The 21,872-nt window shown below is 36.3% G+C and overlaps 1 protein-coding gene and 1 pseudogene across 1 annotated transcript; both read right to left on the bottom strand.

Annotated features, from left to right (window-relative positions):
- Positions 1 to 6,533: 6,533 nt before the first annotated feature.
- LOC147563947 (putative metal-nicotianamine transporter YSL7) lies at positions 6,534 to 16,692 on the bottom strand (annotated as a pseudogene).
- Positions 16,693 to 17,172: 480 nt separating this feature from the next.
- LOC147563946 (putative metal-nicotianamine transporter YSL7) lies at positions 17,173 to 20,322 on the bottom strand. Its single transcript, XM_086642229.1, has 4 exons — positions 19,836 to 20,322; positions 19,143 to 19,726; positions 17,925 to 19,010; positions 17,173 to 17,336 (listed from the first exon to the last, which is right to left on the bottom strand). The coding sequence occupies exons 1-4, from the start codon at positions 20,188 to 20,190 to the stop codon at positions 17,316 to 17,318; spliced, it is 2,046 nt and encodes a 681-aa protein (XP_086498355.1). The 5' UTR covers positions 20,191 to 20,322; the 3' UTR covers positions 17,173 to 17,315.
- Positions 20,323 to 21,872: the final 1,550 nt, after the last annotated feature.

Below are 21,872 nucleotides of genomic sequence, written 5' to 3'. Positions count from 1 at the left end.
AAGTCGACTAGCCTCAGTGCCATATTGATTGCAATATACAAAGTAAATGAAAATTATCATTTTAGTACAAAAGTAATTGAATTGACACAAAAAAACGTAAATGAAACTGAAAATGTTACACCATGGTATTGTTGAGCCATAGATACACGCCCTCCACAGTACGGGTAAATATTCTTAGCCTTATTCCTTCTGTTGGTCTCTGCTACCTTCTGTATTTCGAAAAAAATATTTTGTTAGTACATAAAAATTTAACTCAATATAGATATGGATCGAGAAAGAATATAACCTGTACTGTGTCCTTGCTCCAATAGTCGACTACTCCAAACCATTGAGTAGCGGCAACACTTGGAGGGACACATGATTTGCACTGCTCTATATTTGGAAAGTAATGTGTAAAATATTTACGCTTCACTTTTGCTTTCCAGGTTCTCCATCTCTCATTAAGTTGCTTCTTAATCCATTTCATGACAATTTCATGTTCGGGGAAATCAAAGTACACCTTCAATCATAAAAATTGATAAAATACTTTTATAAGAAGTAATAAATAAGAAAAAAATACTATTCATAAAAAAATTGAATGATATATTTACCCATAAGTCTCTAATTGTTGCATCAATAGAGGCAGGCTCTATTTCCCCTAATCTGGTACAGTTAATGGGAAACGAACCGTATCTCTCGAAAATGATGATATATACTTCGATAAGTGCGTGCCAGTCAGCCCTATAGGTATAAACTTTCTGTTCAATTCGACTGTGTACTTTTCACTTTGATTATGTTCTTTTAAGAAACTTAATTTATCTTCTCCTCTCCCTTTTTTAGAATGTCGGCTCGTGATTCCTCTGTTAGACATCTGCAAAATTGAAAGGATACAAAACGTAAACCCACATATTCAACTCAATAGATCGAAAGTTACAGTCTAAAACCAAAACTAATACATATATTCATTAATTTAGCTTGAACAATGAAGGAAATGAAACATAAATTTATTGATTGATTCATCAAATAAGTGTACATAATCTAATGAAATTCTTCATAAAAGACAATTCCTAAGAACCCTAAATAAAAACTCCTCATATTCTTCTTCTTCGCTCTCGCATTTTCCGACGAACCTTTGGATATTTTAACTTTCTCCAACACATGTTACTCAATTCACATCTGTGTTAACATATTCAATTTCAACATTACTAGCATTGTGACTTGCAGGATTAAGCTCGAAATCTAATGAAGTGATACCCATGTCGTAAACATCTCTAGGTCTTTTATTCATAACAACATGCCAATCAGGTTCAGTTGGGTCTTGAACATAAAAAACTTGTCTCGCTTGAGATGCCAATAGATAAGGCTCATCTCTTTGAGTTGGCATAATATGAGTGAAATTGACAAGTGTAAAACCTAAGTCATCAATCTTTAAGCCTCTTCATCTTTTTGACCCCTTGAGAACATCAACCCATTCATACTTGAATATTACAAATTCACAACTTGGTCCATATGTAACCTCGAGTATATCGGTGACACGTCCATAATATGTCAATACTGCATCAGCAGGATTTGAATCTCTTGCACTTTAGCTAATAGGTTGATTTGCATCGATCGCAACACCACTATTTTGCGTTATAGCACGCCTCTCTCTTGCTACAGTCTTGAAATTGTATCCATTAATTGTATATCCACCCAACTTTATAGCACGTGGGAGTATACCATTGACAAAGTTGTCAAGTCTTTCAGGATACGGTTGGTTATATTGTTTACGCTCTTCTAAATGCTTCTTAAACCAAATACCATACTCTTTCATGTATTTTCTTTGAATTGAAAGAGGATCCATTTTACGATAATGAAGCTTCAACTCCCTTTTGTGATAGCTGCGAAGAAATCGAATAGTTCACCATCTCTAGCACTATACTTAGAAAGACTATAATATATAAAGTCATGTATAGATAATTAAAATCATACTTACTCGACATAAGCAGAGGTATCGTTGTCGTTTGTGAGTATATAATGATGTATCTTATTACGTTCAGCAACATCCAGGTTCTCAATAGTTCGAATAGCTCCAATCGGATCGTTGTCTGTATACCGAGCCGGTACGTTAGAGCGTGTGTCAACGTCATCCATATATCTCGTCATAAAAGTGACGAACTCATCAGCAATATATCCCCCGGCAATAGAACCCTCTGGTTGCGCTTTATTGCGAACGTATTTCTTTAAAGTTTTCAAAAACCTAATCGCGCAAGTATCTCATTAGACAAGTAAACATATGTGTAACTATAAAATAAATGACTAAAATAAGAAGATAAAATACATTTCATTGGGATACATCCATCGACATTGAACTGGTCCGCCTATTTTTGCCTCTGATGCTAGATGGATGGCTAAGTGAACCATTATGTTAAAGAAACTAGGTGGAAATGTCCTTTCTAAGTTGCACATAATAAGTGGAATTTTATCTTCCAATCGCTCGTAATCTTCAACACTACCTACCTTTGAACACAACTCACGGAAGAACGTGCTAAACACTATTAATATAGAGCACACATTTTTTGGCAAAATCTTTCGAATTGCCAAAGGTAATAATTGTTGCATGATGACATGAGAATCGTGACTCTTCAAGCCTATTTTTTTTCGTTGTTTGAGATCAATACGACTAGAAATATTGGATGAATAACTGTCCGGACTCTAGAGGTTCTTCAAAACATTGAGAAACAACTTTTTACGTTCTTTGTCCGTAGAATAACATGTGGCTGGAAGGACGCATGTACGAGATCCCTCCTCATGTTGTGGCCAAAGTTCTTCTCCAATACCCATATCTTTCAGATCCAGTCTTGCCTTTTTATTATCTTTCGATTTTCTCTCAAAATCCATAATGGTACCGAGAATACTGTCGCAGATATTCTTTTCAATATGCATGATAATAAAATGTTCAATGTTTTATTTATGAGTTCTTTACTCATGAAATATTCATGTAGGTAACAGTGACTTTGGTGAAATTTCATTTTTTATTCATTTATCATTTCTTTTACATTTCCCTGTGAAATAATGACAAACCCTTTGAGTAGTTATGAAAAAAACATTGTAGGTTTTATGTTGGACGTAATATCTGTAGGCTTCGGTGAAAAAGAAACATTGGTTGGTGCATCCCGTGAAAGTGGAAATCCGGGAATAACGAACTTGGTTATAAACAAAGTAGTTTTCTGTAGGCTTTAGGCAATTTAATTTTGCCGGACTTTGATGTATCTATGCCTTTGTAATTACCATTGTAGTCAATATTCACTTCATTTTGATCAAACTTTTATTGTCCACCTAAAAATATGTGAAACACAAAATTATGATATGATTACATATGATGTGGATGGCTTCTTGAGTAGCTTCTTTTTAATCAGTTTGGGAGTTACTTGTTTAGCTCTAAAAGAAATCAAATGGTGGCAGGAAAGGGAGAGGAAGGCACCATGAAACAAAAATGAGTGTTAACAATGTTACATAAAAATGAGGGCGATTTTTATTATCTAAGTTTGGAAGAGTTGAAATAAAAGTTATTTAAACATTTCTTGATCTATTTCTCGTTGTATGTATTAAAAGTGATGTGCCTAACCCCCACCATTAACCCGATAGAGAATGAAAAGTTGATGCCATTATGATATATGAGTACATATGATGTGAATGGCTTGAGGAGCTTCTTTTTTAACAGTTTGGGAGTTACTTGTTTAGCAAGTGTCAGGATGAGAAAACTCTCTATATAAATATAGCACTAGTCTCAGAGGAACCTTAAGAGGCAGCCGAGGGGGATTAGCTTGATTTATTTTTCGTTCTTTATTAAGTTTTCAGAAATATTTCAAAAATATGGGACAAATTGTTATCATATTTAGTAAACTTTAGAAGAATATGACACAAAAACAAGAGCACAAGCATGCATGGTAACCCTCCACCATCCATGACCATGTGGATCCATAAAGGGTAAAAAATCAACATGTTGGAGGCCGGGTTGCTATGGGCACGCAAGCCCAACCTGAAACCCCGCCAACACCCAAATGAACCAATTATTCGGCAAGAAAGGTTCACGACCAACCAACCGTAGTATATTGTTCGAAAATTCATCATAAGGTGGAAAATAAACCAATAAAAGATGAATAAGAACAATCACCGAAAATGATGAGGAAGAATATAAAAAAGAGAGAAATCTTTTTGTAACAAGGTTTCTCGTCAAACAACAACTAGATCAAGACATTCTTTTAGCTCTAAAAGAAATCAAATGGTGCCAGGAAAGAGAGGGCAAGGCACCATGAAACAAAAATCAAAGTTAACAATGTTACATAAAAGTTATTTAAACATTTCTTGATCTATTTCTCTTTATATGTATTAAAGGTGATGTGCCTGGCCCCCACCATTAACCCGAATGAAAAGTTGATGCCCATTTGACTTAATCGTCCTAAATACATCAAAATAGTATGGAGACAAATAAGGGCGATGTTGGAGTGACTTAGAGGATGACTCAGAGGGTGCCCAAATGACGTGGAATTCACTAAAAGACAAGGCTTTTTCAAAGTTTGACGAAAGTGGGGACCGCTTTTGTTTCTAAATTAGGAAACATGTCACCCTCTAAGTACCAATTTCTAAGTAACTCTATCATTTTCCTACACATAACTAGACAAGGCTTTTTCAAAGTTTGACGAAAGTGGGGACCGCTTTTGTTTCTAAATTAGGAAACATGTCACCCTCTAAGTACCAATTTCTAAGTAACTCTATCATTTTCCTACACATAACTATCTCAAAAGATGGAACATGATTAAAAAAATGTGTAACTCAAAAAACTCTTAAGCTGCTGTGGCAGGTAGAATCAACTCAACAGAGCATCTACCTTAGTATTCGCAGCTCTAGAAAGAAACTTTATGCAGAGAGGTGGATACACTTTAGTCAATGAGAATATCGAAGATGGCATTCCCCATAACTAATCTCCACAAATCATACCGGATGTGGCCCTGACTTATCCTTCTTCTCCCATATGAAACGTATCAATGCAAAACCTATTTTAGTTAATTAATTTTGTAGGTGCGTTTTAGTTGTCTCTAATATCTTATATTTGTAATACTAGTGTTTTTGTTGTTGAAACTAATACTAGTTTAGACTTCCATAGCAAAACATATATTTTTTTATAAAAGAAAAAACCTAAAGTGAACCTATATAGACTAATGAGAAACTGTTTCTCTTTATACACACCATGATTTGGATATAAATTTGCATGATAATAAAATGTTCAATGTTTTATTTATGAGTTCTTTGCTCATGAAATATTCATGTAGGTGACGGTGACTTCGGTGAAATTACATTTTTTATTCATTTATCATTTCTCTTACATTTCCCTGGGAAATAATGGCAAACCCTTTGAGTAGTTGTGAGAAAAACATTGTAGGCTTTAGGTCGGACTTAATATCTGTAGGCTTCGGTGAAAAAAAACATTGGTTGGTGCATCCCATGAAAGTGGAAATCCGGGAATAATGAACTTGGTTATAAATAAAGTAGTTTTCTGTAGACTGTAGGCAATTTATCTTTGCCGGACTTTGATGTATCTATGCCTTTGTAATTACCATTGTAGTCAATATTCACTTCATTTTGATCAAACTTTTATTGTCCACCTAAAAATATGTGAAACACAAAATTATGATACGAATACATATGATGTGAATGGCTTCTTGAGAAGCTTCTTTTTTTATCAGTTTGGGAGTTACTTGTTTAGCAAGTGTAGGAAACTCTCTATATAAATATAGCACTACAGGAACCTTAAAAGAGGCAGCCGAGAGGGATTAGCTTGATTTATTTTTCTTACTTTATTAAGTTTTGAAAAATATTTCAAGAATATGAGACAAATTGTTATCAGGTTCAGTGAACTTTAGAAGAATATGACACTAAAACAAGAGCACAAGCATACACGGTAACCCTCCACCATCCATGACCATGTGGATCCATAAAGGGTAAAAAATAAACATGTTGGAGGCCGGGTTGCAATGGGCACGCAAGCCCAACCTGAAATCCCGCCAACACCCAAATGAACCCAATTATTCGGCAAGAAAGGTTCACTACCAACCAACCGTAGTAGATTGTTCGAAAATTCATCATAAGCTGCAAAATAAACCAATAAAAGATGAAAAGAACAATCACCGAAAATGATGTGGAAGAATATAAAAAAGAGAGAAATCTTTTTGTAACAAAGTTTCTCGTCAAACAACAACTAGATCAAGACATTCTTTTAGCTCTAAAAGAAATCAAATGGTGGCAGGAAAGGGAGGGCAAGGCACCATGAAACAAAAATCAGTGTTAACAATGTTACATAAAAATGAGGGTGATTTTTATTATCTGAGTTTGAAAGAGTTGAAATAAAAGTTATTTAAACATTTCTTGATCGATTTCTCTTTATATGTATTAAAAGTGACTTGCCTAGCCCCCCACCAGTAACCCGATAGGGAATGAGAAGTTGATGTCATTTTGACTTCGGAAAAATAATGGTCCTAAAATATACCTCAAAATAGTACGGAGACAAATAACTATCTCAAAAGATGGAACATTGATTAAAAAAATGTGTAACTCAAAAAAAAATCAAAAGTGAATTGATAAACTAATTTACTCCTAAGCTGCTCCGGCTGGTAGATTCAATTCAACAGAGCATCTACCTTAGTATTTGCAGCTCTCGAAAGGAACTTCATGCATAGAGGTGGATTTGCTTTCCCCACAATAAATCTCCACAAATCATACCCGATGCGATCGCCGGTACAAATGCATAAGCCACAGCGTACTTTACTTTTGTTGATTGAATTTGAAGACATTAAGGCTGGAGTTGAGTTGACACTTAAGTTTTTGAATGCCAAAACCCATTTTAGTAAATTAATATTGAAGGTGTGTTTTCGTTTTATCTAATATCTTATACTTGTAACACTAGTTTTTTTTTTGAAACTAATACTGGTTAACTTTCATCACAAAACATATATTTTTTTTTTATAAAAGAACAAACCTAAAGTGAACCTATACACACTAATGAGAAACCGTTTTTCTTTATATACACGATGAATTGGATATAAACTTGCATGATAATAAAATGTTCAATGTTTTATTTATGAGTTCTTTGCTCATGAAATATTCATTTATGTAATAGTGACTTTGGTGAAATTTTGATTCTTTTTTTTATTATTTCTTTTACATTTGTCTCGAAAATAATGGCAACCCTTTGACTAATTATGAAAAAACATTGCCAACAACGGGTAGGCTACTTGGTTAGTGCATCCCATGAAAGTGAAAATGTAGGAATATTGAACTTAGTTATAAATAAAGTAAGGGTGAGCAAAAACCGAACCAATTGACCGAACCAAACCAAATCGAACTGCATCGATTGGTTTTTGGGCCAAACCGATATTGTTCGACTCGGTTCGGCCGAAAAACAGATCAAACCCAAATCGGTCTGGTTTGACTCCGACTTGAGTTTCTAGAAACCGCTCAAACAGTACTGACCGAACCTAAGGAAAAATGAAATAATAATTTTGTAAAGTTCGAAAGTGTTAAACTACAAAGGAAAAAAAGAAAAAGAACACCCCTAATCAACTATTCCATACTATTGTCCGTCATCCTTCCCAGTTGTTGTTGTCGGTTTCATCAACCATAACCTATTCAACTTGATTGGAAATTTCATCATTCTTAGTTAGTAACTTAAAATTATAGATTTTGCATTCACACTTTTACTTTTTTTTTTTTTGTAATGATGCAAAAGTACGATGCAATTTTAATTTTGATTTTCGGTATATGTAACGGTGGAAAAGTACGATGAGTTCTAAATTTTTATTTTCGATATATGCAATGAAATGAATAACATTAGTTTACCATTTTTTCTAAATTGTGCTCGGTTAAACCGATCAACCGAACTCAACCGAGCCGAACTATGTAGGTCGGCCGAGTGATCGGCTCGACTGCGACCGATGATTTAGTCAAACCGTCACTTATTGGTTCGACTTCGGCTCGAGCCAAAACCGAAAAAAACCCACCGTTGCTCACACTTAAACTAAAGTAGTTTTCTGTAGGTTTTAGGCCATTTAATTTAGCGGGCCTTTTGATGTATCGATGACTTTGTAATTACAATTACCATTGTAGCCAATAATCATAAACAAAATTGTGAAATCTTTTTGGTGTTTTCATGTACTTAACTGTTTATCTTCTCAAGTGTGGGATATTGTACTTGTTTAGTTTTGGGCCAAACACCAAAGAAGCTTAAATAAAGTACAGACTAGTATCTTTTTCAAGTGTGGGATTTCACTTCATTCACACACAGGAGTCCCTGTTGCTGCTAAAACTACAGGCTTATTTCACCCCATTTTAATCAAACTTTTACTGTCCACGTAAAAATCGGCGAACACAAAATTATGAAATGTGCATATGATGTGAATCGCGGGAAGGCTTCATTTTTATCAGTTTCTGAATTACTTGTTTAGCAAGTGTCAGGATGAGTAAACTCTCTAACTATAAATATAGCACTAGCCAGTGTTAAAAATGTTACAACTAACAAACATAAAAGTGCGTTTGGAAGAGTTGAATAAAAATATTTTTTAAATAATTCTTGATCTATTTCTCTTTATATGTATTGAAAGTGGTGTGCCTACCCCCACCATTAATGCAGAGACGTGGATTTACTTCAGCCAACGAGAGTATCGAAGATGGCGTTCCCCACAATGAATCTCCACAGATCATACCTGATGCCATTGCTGGTACAAATGCGTCGGCCTCTGACTTATCTTTCTTCTCCCAAAAGAAACGGATCAAACTCCAAACACACATGTCAATGGTGAATGCAAAACCTATTTTAGTTAATTAATTATGAAGGTGCTTTTTAGTTTTCTCTAATATCTTATATTTGTAATACTAGTTTTTTTGTTGTTGAAACTAGTACTAGTTTAGACTTCCATCGCAAAACATATATTTTTTTATAAAAGAAAAAACCTAAAGTGAACCTATACAGACTAATGAGAAACTGTTTCTCCTTATATACACCATGATTTGGATATTAATTTGCATGATAATAAAATGTTCAATGTTTTATTTATGAGGTCTTTGCTCATGAAATATTCATGTAGGTGACGGTGATTTCGGTGAAATTTCATTTTTTTTATTCATTTATCATTTCTCTTACATTTCCCTGGGAAATAATGGCAAACCCTTTGAGTAGTTATGAAAAAGACATTGTAGGTTTTAGGTTGGACGTAATATCTGTAGGCTTCGGTGAAAAAAAACATTGGTTGGTGCATCCCGTGAAAGTGGAAATTCGGGTATAATGAACTTGGTTATAAACAAAGTAGTTTTTTGTAGGCTTTAGGCAATTTAATTTTGCCGGACTTTGATGTAACTATGCCTTTGTAATTACCATTGTAGTCAATATTCACTTCATTTTGATCAAACTTTTATTGTCCACCTAAAAATATGTGAAACACAAAATTATGATATGAGTACATATATATGATGTGGATGGCTTCTTGAGGAGCTTCTTTTTTATCGGTTTGGGAGGTACTTGTTTAGCTCTAAAAGAAATCAAATAGTGGCAGGAAAGGGAGGGCAAGGCACCATGAAACAAAAATGAGTGTTAACAATGTTACATAAAAATGAGGGCCATTTTTATTATCTGAGTTTGAAAGAGTTGAAATAAAAGTTATTTAAAAGTGATGTGCTTAACCCACACCATTAACCCGATAGAGAATGAAAAGTTGATGCCATTTTGACTTCGGAAAAATAATCGTCCTAAAATATACATCAAAATAGTATGGAGACAAATAACTATCTCAAAAGATGGAACATTGATTAAAAAAATGTGTAACTAAAAAAAAACAAAAAATTTTTTGATAAACTAATTTACTCCTAAGCTACTATGGCAGGTATTATCAACTCAACAGAGCGTCTACCTTAGTATTCGCAGCTCTAAAAAGGAACTTCATCAGAGAGGTGGATTCACTTTAGCCAGCGAGAGTATCGAAGATGGCATTCCCCACAATGAATCTCCACATATCTTACCGTTTAAAATTTTGGCGAGTACGAAGAACGATAAAGAGAGAATCAAACAGTTCTTGGGTAGAGCACTTGTTCCTTCAATAGCGATAAGAGCAATACTTCGATATATTGACCCATACGGAGTTGGATGTGTTGGGGTCCCTCCTTATAATTAAAGGACTCCTAGTTGGAATAGGATTTCCCTTATTCCTTGTTTGGGAAAAAAATAGAAGTTTCTATTTTTTCAAGCATAAAAAGGAATTCCTATTTCTTTTGGTAAACCTCCCTATTTATCATTATAAAAGGGAATGAAAGGGAAGAGATTATACACAACAACTTCCAGAACAAAGAGAAGTCAGAGAAAGAGAGATTTCTGAAGTGGTTCTTTCAAGAGAGATTGAAAGAGCGGAATATTGGTTTGAAGAAAAGAAGATTATTAATCTTGTGAAGCAATTTAGTTTGTGGTTATCTTCTTCAACCTTTAGTAATCTAGGATTTGTTCAAGTCCTAAGGAGTAAGAGATTTTATTTCTTTGTTTCTTTGTTCAGTTTATCCACCATAGGTTTGGTGAAGAGTTGTCCAAGAGTGTTTCTACACATCTTGAAGAGTTGTGTAATCCATTATTTAATTATAGTGGAAGATTTCTGGACTAGGTCCCGTGGTTTTTTACCTTCTAGTTTGGAGGGGTTTTTTGCCACGTTAAATAATCTTGGTGTCTCTACTTTTACTTTCGCATCGTTTATCTTCATATTCCTGAACAAGTTAATTAGGTTATTTTTCCTATCAAGTGGTACCAGAGCTAAGGTTGGATTTATTGTTCAGAAATATGGAAGTGAATACTAATCGCATGATTAGTTTAGATGGAGAAAACTACTTGATGTAGAAAGCAAAAATGGAAGATTTGTTATACTGCAAAGACCTAACTGCACCCATTGAAAATCACGGTACAAAACCGATGAAGATAGATGAAGAAGACTGGAAGGTATTAGATCGTAAGGTTGTTGGATTTATTCGACAATGGGTAGAACCCAGTGTTTTTCATCATGTATCAACGGAGACTTCCGTTTATAGTCTATGGAGGAAATTAGAAGAATTATATGATCAAAAGACAGCTGCCAAAAAGGCTTACTTGTTCAGAAAGCTAGGAAAATTACAATATAAAAAAGGAACCTCAATTGCTCAACACTTGAATGAGATGAAAAGTCTAGTACACCAGCTTTCTGCAATGAAGTTAGTTTTGGATGATGAGTTGCAGGCCTTACTTCTTCTAAATTCTTTACCAGATAGTTGGGAGACATTGGTGGCGTCTCTTAGCAATTCTGCTCCTGATGGCATAATGCGTATGAATCACGTAACAGGTAGTTTGTTGAATGAAGAAACAAGAAGGAAATCATCGTCAGACGAGTCTCATTCAGAGGCACTTGTTACAGAAAGACGGGGGAGAAATAAAAGTAGAAAACCTCATAACCGTGATAAGTCAAAGGGGAGATCAAAACTAAAGAAAGAAGTTAGATGTTTTGGTTGTGGAAAAATGAGTCATTACAAGAGTGATTGCAGGAAACCAAAGAAGGAAAATAAAAAGGATGATGAAAAACAAGATAATGTTGCGGTAGTTGCCTCAGGTGATGACATTATCTTACTCTCAGGTTGTGGAGACACTTGCTTAAGTATGGCTGAGTCAGAACCAGAAACGACATGGTTGGTTGACTCAGGTGCTTCGTATCATGCTATTCCATGTAAGGATTTCTTTAACTCTTACAAAACTGGTGACCTTGGCAAAGTCAGTATGGGAAACTTAGGATTCTCAAAAATCGTAGGAATTGGAGAAGTGAAAATTGAGACGAGCACAGGGAGTCAATTGATTCTGAAGAATGTGAGGCATATACCAGATCTTCGATATAACCTAATCTCTACCGGAGTATTAGATGATGAAGGGTACCACAGTCACTTTGGTGATGGAAAGTGGAAGCTCACAAAAGGGTCAATGGTGATAGCAAGAGGGAAGAAGTGTTGTACTTTATACAGGACTCAAGTAAAACTGTGTAAAGGAGAATTGAATGCAGTTGAAAAAGATTCTTCCACTGATCTTTGGCATAGAAGACTCGGGCACATGAGCGAGAAAGGACTTCAAATCCTTGCTAAACGACAAGACTTACCAAACGTAAAAGGTATAAATTTAAACACTTGCTCTCATTGTTTAGTAGGAAAGCAACATAGAGTATCCTTTCAAAGGAATGCATCTGAAAGAAAATCCAGTGTTTTGGAGCTCGTTTATTCTGACGTTTGTGGGCCTTTAAAGGTCAAAACACTTGGTGGTGCTTTGTATTTTGTTACTTTTATAGATGATGCTTCCAGGAAAGTTTGGGCATATGCCATAAAGACCAAAGATCAGGTACTTGCAGTTTTCAAGAATTTCCACAACATGGTAGAACGGGAGACAGGAAAATCATTGAAGTGCATTCGCACTGACAATGGAGGAGAATACATCGGGTCGTTTGAAGAGTACTGCAAAACCCATGGTATTCGACATGAACAGACAGTTCCCAAAACTCCACAACAAAATGGTGTAGCAGAACGCGTGAACCGCACTATTGTGGAGAGGATCAGATGTATGCTCTCAGAAGCAAAGCTGCCTAAAAGCTTCTGGGGTGAGGCAATGCGTACTGCATGTTATCTGATCAATTTATCACCTTCAGCACCATTAGATAGAGATGTAGCTGAGAGAGTGTGGGCTGGGAAAGATGTCAGTTATGAACACTTAAGGGTGTTTGGTTGCAGGGCTTTTGTGCATATACCTAAAGATCAAAGGGCAAAGCTTGATGATAAAGGCAAGCAATGCATCTTTTTAGGGTATGCAGATGAGAAATTCGGATACAGGTTATGGGATCCAGTGGATAAGAAGATTATTAGAAGTAGAGATGTGGTCTTTCTTGAAAATCAAACTATTGAGGACTTCGGGAAATTTGATAAGCATGAGAATCATAGTAATGATCTCATTGATCTAGATCCACATATCTCTTCTAAGGTTATGCATGATAATGCAGGTGAAGAACAAAATCATAAAGATGAAGCTCATGAAGATGTTCCTATGGGCGATGATGTTGAGCAAGGAACGGAAGTTCAACATGAACCACCAGTTGAATTGAGAAGATCGACTAGAGAGAGAGCACCATCTACCAAGTATTCTCCACACGAGTATGTGATGGTTACAGATAGTGGAGAACCACAGTGTTATGAAGAAGCCATAGATGATGAACACAAGAAGGAGTGGTTGAAAGCTATGCAAGATGAGATTGAATCATTGCATAAGAACAACACTTTTAAGTTGGTTGAAAAACCTAAGAATAAGAAGATTCTTAAAAATAAGTGGGTTTTCAAAATCAAGACCGAAGAAAGAAATTCACAACCACGGTATAAGGCACGCCTAGTGGTGAAAGGATTTGGGCAGAAGAAGGGTATTGATTTTGATGAGATTTTCTCTCCGGTGGTGAAGATGTCCTCTATACGGTTAGTATTGGGATTGGCTGCAAGTATGAACCTAGAAATTGAACAACTAGATGTCAAGACCGCTTTCCTTCATGGCGACTTGGAGGAAGATGTGTATATGGAACAACCAACAGGGTTTGAAGTTAAAGGTAAGGAACACTTGGTTTGTAAGTTAGAGAAGAGTTTATATGGGCTGAAACAAGCACCAAGACAGTGGCACAAAAAGTTTGAATCATTCATGAAGGATCAAGGGTATCACAGGACGGCTTCAGATCATTGTGTTTTCGTTCATAAATTTCCTGATGGAGATTTGATTATACTTCTACTTTATGTTGATAATATGTTGATTGTTGGTCAGGATGCTAATAAAATTAGCAGGTTAAAGAAGGAACTAAACAAGTATTTCGATATGAAAGACTTGGGTCCAGCAAAACAAATTCTTGGCATGCATATCTCTCGTGATAGGAAAGCTGGAAAACTTTGGCTATCACAAGAAAGATACATTGAGAAGGTTCTAGAAAGGTTCAATATGGACAAGACAAAACCAGTGAGTTGTCCATTAGCCAGTCACTTCAAGTTGACTCGTGATCAGTGTCCATCAACTAGAAGTGAGAAAGAAGAAATGGAGAAAATTCCTTATGCTTCAGCTGTAGGAAGCTTGATGTATGCAATGGTGTGTACAAGACCGGACATTGCATTTGCAGTTGGAGTAGTAAGCAGATTTCTTGCTAATCCAGGCAAAGAGCATTGGTTAGCAGTGAAGTGGATTCTGAAGTATCTTAGAGGTACGTCTAAAGCTCGTATATGTTTTGGTAATGATAAGCCAGTATTAGTCGGTTACACAGATGCAGACATGGCAGGAGATGTAGACTCTAAAAGGTCCACATCAGGCTACTTATTTACATTTTCAGGGGGAGCAGTGTCATGGCAATCTAAATTACAAAAGTGTGTAGCTTTATCTACTACAGAGGCAGAATATATTGCCATTACAGAGTGTTGCAAGGAGATGTTATGGATGAAGAGACTGTTAGAAGAACTTGGTATGAAACAAGATAATTATGTTATTCATTGCGACAGTCAAAGTGCCATCCACCTCAGTAAGAATTCTAGTTTCCATTCCAAGTCCAAGCATATAAATGTGAGATACCAATGGATCCAAGATGTTCTTGAAGACAAGGTGTTGAAGATCGAGAAAATCCATACTGACGATAATGGTTCAGATATGATGACAAAACCATTACCCAAAGGCAAACATAAGCTATGTAGCAGTGTTGCAGGTTTAGGGATGGTAGGTCCCTCTTCATAAGTCGGGAGGGGGAGTTTGTTGGGGTCCCTCCTTATAATTAAAGGACTCCTAGTTGGAATAGGATTTCCCTTATTCCTTGTTTGGGGAAAAAATAGAAGTTTCTATTTTTTCAAGCCTAAAAAGGAATTCCTATTTCTTTTGGTAAACCTCCCTATTTATCATTATAAAAGGAAATGAAAGGGAAGAGATTATACACAACAACTTCCAGAACAAAGAGAAGTCAGAGAAAGAGAGATTTCTGAAGTGGTTCTTTCAAGAGAGATTGAAAGAGCAGAATATTGGTTTGAAGAAAAGAAGATTATTAATCTTGTGAAGCAATTTAGTTTGTGGTTATCTTCTTCAACCTTTAGTAATCTAGGATTTGTTCAAATCCTAAGGAGTAAGAGATTTTATTTCTTTGTTTCTTTGTTCAGTTTATCCACCATAGGTTTGGTGAAGAGTTGTCCAAGAGTGTTTCTACACATCTTGAAGAGTTGTGTAATCCATTATTTAATTATAGTGGAAGATTTCTGGACTAGGTCCCGTGGTTTTTTACCTTCTAGTTTGGAGGGGTTTTTTGCCACGTTAAATAATCTTGGTGTCTCTACTTTTACTTTCGCATCGTTTATCTTCATATTCCTGAACAAGTTAATTAGGTTATTTTTCCTATCAGGATGTTCACCTCCGTCCAGTCCCAAGTCTGGAAAAGCTTTGTAGAAGAAGAACCAAAAAACAAATGGAGACAAAATACAGCCTAGTAATGTTCCAAAAACTTGGCTAAAAAACATAGATCTTGGAGATGCAAGTGTTAAGTAACCTGTCTTGAAATCCTGCATTAAATCTGAAGCAACCGATACGATACTCATCATAACACCACAGGCAGCTAAACCAGCAATTACTCATCCTTTCTCTAAACCAACCCATGCACCGAATATGAAGATGGCAAGTTTATCGTAACTTGAAGCTAAAGACCAATCTGTCAAACCACATCCATAGGTATTGCAGAAGGCCAAAATTGGAGCAATGGCGTATATAATGATAATGTGATACCATTTCAACTCATGGAAAAGTGTTGGTACTGCGAAAATTGCAAGGATTGCCAAAATAATGTAACCACCGACAGCAACAGATGTAGGAATTTGATCTTTTAAGAAGAACTTAGTTCTACGCTCATCGTCATAGCTCATGGAAGTTTGTATTGCAGAAGAATCGACAGCTGCTGCAGGTAAGATGTTTTTCTTTCGAGATTTCACAAGAGCAATTGCGGTTTTTGTCAGTACAAACAGAAAGTGGTATAAACCATCTCCGAGGATCATAGCTATAGCAATGAAGACCTATTTATCAATAGAAATAAAAAAGAAAACCCCTAATAAACTATTCCATACTACTGTCCGTCATCCTTCCAGTTGTTGTTGTCGGTTTCATCAACCACAACCTATTCAACTTGATTGGAAATTTCATCCTTCTTAGTTAGTAACTTGAAATTATAGATTTTGCATTCACACTTTTACTTCTTTTTTTTGTTTGTAATGGTGCAAAAGTACGATGCAATTTTAATTTTGATTTTCGGTATATGTAACGGTGGAAAAGTACGATGAGTTCTAAATTTTTATTTTCGATATATGCAATGAAATGAATAACATTAGTTTACCATTTTTTTCTAAATTGTGTTCGGTTAAACCGATCAACCGAGCCGAACCAAACCAATTCGAACTATGTAGGTCGGCCGAATGATCGACTCGACTTCGACTGATGATTTAGTCAAACCACCACTTATTGGTTCGACTTCGGCTCGAGCCAAAACCGAAAAAACCCCACCGTTGCTCACCCCTAAGCTAAAGTAGTTTGTTGTAGGTTTTAGGCCATTTAATTTAGCCGGGCTTTTGATGTATCAATGACTTTGTAATTACAATTACCATTGTAGCCTATATTCATAAACAAAATTGTTAAATATTTTTGGTGTTTTCATGTGCTTAACTGTTTATCTTCTCAAGTGTGGGATATTGTACTTGTTTAGTTTTGGGCCAAACACCAAAGAAGCTTAAATAAAGTACAGACTAGTATCTTTTTCAGGTGTGGGATTTCACTTCATTCACACACAGGAGTCCCTGTTGCTGCTAAAACTACAGGCTTATTTCACCCCATTTTAATCAAACTTCTACTGTCCACGTAAAAATCGGCGAACACAAAATTATGAAATGTGCATATGATGTGAATCGTGGGAGGAGCTTCATGTTTATCAGTTTCTGAGTTACTTGTTTAGCTAGTGACAGGATGAGTAAACTCTCTAACTATAAATATAGCACTAGCCACTAGAGGGACCTGAAGAGGCAGACAAGAGGGATTAGCTTGATTTATTTTTCGTACTCTATTAAGTTTTGAGGAATATTTCAATAATATGAGACAAATTGTTATCAGATTTAGTAAACTTTAGAAGAATATGACACAAAAACTAGAGCACAAGCATGCATGGTAACCCTCCACCATCCATGACCATGTGGATCCTTAGGGTAAAAAAATCAACATGTTGGAGGCCGCGTTGCTATGGGCATGCAAGCCCAACCTGAAACCCAGTCAACACCCCAATGAACCAAATTATTCGGCAAGAAAGGTTCACGACCATCCAACCATAGTAGATTGTTCAAAAATTCATCATAAGGTGAAAAAGCAACCAAAAAAAAAATGAAGAAGAACAAACAAATGATGAGGAAGAATATAAAAAAGAGAGAAATCTTTTCGTAACAAAGTTTCTCGTCAAACAACAACTAGATCAAGACATTCTTTTAGTTCTAAAAGAAATCAAATGGTGGCAGGAAAGGGAGGGCAAGGCACCATGAAACAAAAATGAGTGTTAACTATGTTACATAAAAATGAGGGCGATTTTTATTATCTGAGTTTGAAAGAGTTAATAAATGGTGGCAGGAAAGGGAGGGCAAGGCACCATGAAAAGTTGATGCCATTTTGACTTCTGAAAAATAATCGTCCTAAAATATACATCAAAATAGTATGGAGACAAATTACTATCTCAAAAGATGGAACATTGATTAAAAAAATGTGTAACTCAAAAAAAAATAAATAAAAAAAATAATTGATAAACTAATTTACTCCTAAGCTGCTATGGCAGGTAGAATCAACTCAACAGAGCATCTACCTTAGTATTCGCAGCTCTGGAAAGGAACTTCATGCAGAGAGGTGGATTCACTTTAGCCAACGAGAGTATGGAAGATGGCATTCCCCACAATGAATCTCCACATATCATACCTGATGCCATTGCGGGTACAAATGCGTCGGCCTCTGACTTATCTTTCTTCTCCCACAAGAAGCGGATCAAACTTCCTACACACATGTCAATTGTGAAATATCCTCCCAGATAGAATGGAATAGCCATTGCCATAGCACTTGGTACATATTTGTGATACTCGTTCCCAAAATACTTCAAAATGTCTCTCAAACCGTTCAAAATGATGGCGAGTACGAAGAACGATAGAGAGAGAATCAAACAGTTCTTGGGTAGAGCACTTGTTCCTTCAATAGCGATAAGAGCTATACCTCGATATAGTGACCCATACGGAGCTGGATGTTCACCTCCGTCCAAGCCCAAGTCTGGAAAAGCTTTGTAGAAGAAGAACCAAAACACAAATGGAGACATAATACAGCCTAGTAATGTTCCAAAAACTTGGCTAAAGAACATAGATCTTGGAGATGCAAGTGTTAAGTAACCTGTCTTGAAATCCTGCATTAAATCTGAAGCAACCGATACGATACTCATCATAACTCCACAGGCAGCTAAACCAGCAACTACTCCTCCTTTCTCTAAACCAACCCATGCACCAAATATGAAGATGGCAAGTTTACCATAACTTGAAGCTAATGACCAATCTGTCAAACCACATCCATAGGAATTGCAGAATGCCAAAATTGGAGCAATGGCGTATATAATGATAATGTGATACCACTTCAACTCATGGAAAAGTGCCGGGACTGCAAAAATTGCAAGGATTGCCAGAATAATGTAACCACCGACAGCAACAGATGTGGGAATTTGATCTTTTAAGAAGAACTTAGTTCTACGCTCATCGTCATAGCTCATGGAAGTTTGTATTGCAGAAGAATCGGCAGCTGCTGCAGGTAAGATGTTTTTCTTTCGAGATTTCACAAGAGCAATTGCGGTTTTTGCCAGTACAAACAGAAAGTGGTATAAACCATCTCCGAGGATCATAGCTATAGCAATGAAGACCTGTTTATTAATAGAAATAAAAAAGAATGAGGTCAGATTCATATTTTAGTGATACAGTATAACGTCTGAACTAACAGCTAAGAATTAGTATAAATTATTTGAATGAATGAAGTTAGGGAGGAAAAACATTACCTTGTAACCTTGAAGTCCCTTAAGACTACTCCCAGGAAGTGATGATGGGTACCAGATACCTTGCTGTTTTTCTATAAGTGGCCACATTACTCCCCACGAAAGGACAGCTCCGAGCAACATGGATAAATTAATGGAATAAGGGCATATCATTCCAACTCCGACATAGGTTGCTGAAAAATCAAAGTAAAACCTGTATTTGTAGGCTTCAAGACCGAAAGTAGGGAAGGCTGAAAAGCCACAACCATCTGCAGCAGTGTAGAACCATTGGAAGAATGCCCATCCGAAACTGATGACAAACCATTTGAATAGCTCCATGACTTGTTTCTTGGCTAGCTTGGCTCCTTTAGGTGTATGGAAACTGTTGATTAGGTAGGCAGTAGCAGTTCCACTCGGGTAGGTTAGCTTGTAGTCAAGGATCATAATCTTTCTCAAGGGCAGGATGGAGAAGAGACCAACGAAGCTCACGACACAGAGAAAACCAAGCATCCATAAGATGTGGAGTGGCTTTATGTTGTTTAATAAGAAGTTCTCCTCTTTAGATGCCACATTCGCTGTCATACCAAGTATGTAACTTCCATATCCACCTGTTAATTCACAATTCATAAAATATTAGTATCATAAACAAAATACTAGCTAGCTAGGAGTATAACAGACAGATGATGAAACCCTAAAAAAAAAAAAAAAGAAACTTACTACTAAAAGCAATTCCAGAAGTAGCAACAACACAAGTCTGAATGACTGTATTTTCCTGTCTGGTGAAAGGTTTGCTTTGAATTCCCAACTTTGAAAGAGCAGAAATCCATACTTTGACCAAGAAAAACCCTAATAATCCAGCAGCAACATTCAAAGAAGGAATAACACCAGTAGTGACATTGAGTTTCATCACAATGAATGTGAATAAAAACCCTAAAAGAAAACTAACGACTATAGATCTAATCGTCAGTTGTTCAGTCCACGTTGGCACTTCTTTCGATTCAAAGAGCTGTTCAATGGACAGCTCTTCTCCTGGCTTGATCTTCCCACTTTCGATCTCTTCATCAATCTCCATTGTCTCTCTTCTTCTTATCTGCTCTTGATCAAAGTTGAAGTTAAGATGATTCTGTAGAGAAAAACCATATAGTATTTATTTATAGTAGCAGAGAAAAGAGAGTTAGAGACAAACAAGGAATCCTATGGAGACAAGGATTCCTTAGAGATGACCGGCTGGTTTTGACGAGGAGTGTTTTACAATCTGAAAACACCACTGTGGAAAGACTAAGATACCCCCTTGTCTCATTATCTACTCCTTGTGGACTACATTGAGAAGTCCCCCGATCCGTGTCCGATCTACATGCAGTTATGGTCAGATAGTTTAGAAATTGAAAAACAGTTATGGTCGTACCTGCAATGCGAAGGTAATGTCAGCTTCATCAACTTTTAGTGTTACTCTTTTCAATTTATCTTCTCGAGATTGTCCAAGTTTTAGAAGACCCTGCATCATGAAACCACAAGTTTCTGTTAAGTCTTTTCATTTGTATTTCTTATGTTTTCTTTTGCTAAAGCAGCTATATGGAATCCAGAACCTCAAGAGAGAGTGAAAGAGTTCTAAGAACCTGATCACTGAGCACTTTACACATGTTTGTAAATTCCAGAGAGCCAGCTGGTGAAATTAGAGTTGATTTGCATATTTCAGAGTAATACCTATTCATCTGCATCCATATTATGAATTGAAACATCAGTTATTAAGTTCAAAGCACTTGCGAAAATTTGAGTTATATGAAACACATACCTCTCCAACTGTGGTATCTTTCTTTCCTCCGCGAAAAAGTTTGACCGCCGAGCAAAGTATAATCTGTAGGGAAATTTTAAAAGGCCCCCCCGTTTTTGTTAAAAGGCCTCCCCGCTAAAAGCGCCCCTCATTATAACCCATTTGGTTATAGGGCCCCCTCTACAAAAGAGCACCTCCTTCATCAATATTTGACCTAACGGCAAAGTTAACGCCGTTAGGTCAAACTTAACCCAAGACCGGTGATGTGGACCACGCCACATCATCATCTTCTCCGGCAGTGTCGCCGGCCGGCCAAACTTCCGGCCGGCGACCTTCAAATTTTTTTTTTTTTTTTTTTTTCTTTCTCTCCTCTCTCTCTCTAAGAACTCCGGCGAAGGAACCCTTCGCCGGAGTTCTTAGAGAGAGAGAGAGAGAGGAGAGAAAGAAAAAAAAAAAAAAATTTTGGTTTGAAGGTCGCCGGCCGGAAATTTGGCCGGCCGGCGACCTTGCCGGAGAAGGTGATGATGTGGCGTGGTCAAATGATGTGGGTGAAATACACCCTTAAAGGGGGTTTTTTTCACCCATTCAAAGAGGGGGCCCTTTAACCAAGCCAAGTCAAACGTGTTTTACCAAGTCAACGAAACCATGGGGAGGCCTTTTAACAAAAACGGGGAGGCCTTTTTTAAAATCTCCCTAATCTGTAATGACAAAAAGATTCAATTAAAATACAGAGCTAACCCTATAAAAGTTCGTAATATGGGTAGATATATACAAAAAGATAAATTACTGTCTGGATAAGAAGTGCATGTATGTCCTGCTAGTAGTAGAGAAATTAAATATTTACAAACTTTACAAACTTAAGTTAAAAAAAATATTTACTGATAAAATCAATAGGCATAATTTTTTTTTTGTTGAAACATTGCATTAATTAAACCTTTAAAAGTCTATTACAATATAAAGAAACTAACATATAAGGTACGGTT

Source organism: Eschscholzia californica, unplaced genomic scaffold (assembly GCF_041429995.1).
Source record: "Eschscholzia californica isolate CP2 unplaced genomic scaffold, dmEscCali1.0.p SCAF_1, whole genome shotgun sequence".
NCBI classification, from domain to species: Eukaryota; Viridiplantae; Streptophyta; class Magnoliopsida; order Ranunculales; family Papaveraceae; genus Eschscholzia; species Eschscholzia californica.
The sequence above is the reverse complement of the archived record's forward strand: the minus strand, read 5'-3'. Positions and strand labels throughout refer to the sequence as shown.

Bases quoted from the DNA above. Each gene is read 5' to 3' on its own strand.
- LOC147563946 (XM_086642229.1), bottom strand. From the start codon at position 20,190: ATGGAGATTGATGAAGAGATCGAAAGTGGGAAGATCAAGCCAGGAGAA. The intron at 19,011-19,142 runs GTAATGTTTTTC...ATTAATAAACAG, and splicing joins AGGGACTTCAAGGTTACAAG to GTCTTCATTGCTATAGCTAT. The intron at 17,337-17,924 runs GTAGATGCTCTG...ACTGGGTTTCAG, and splicing joins CCAGAGCTGCGAATACTAAG to GTTGGGCTTGCATGCCCATA.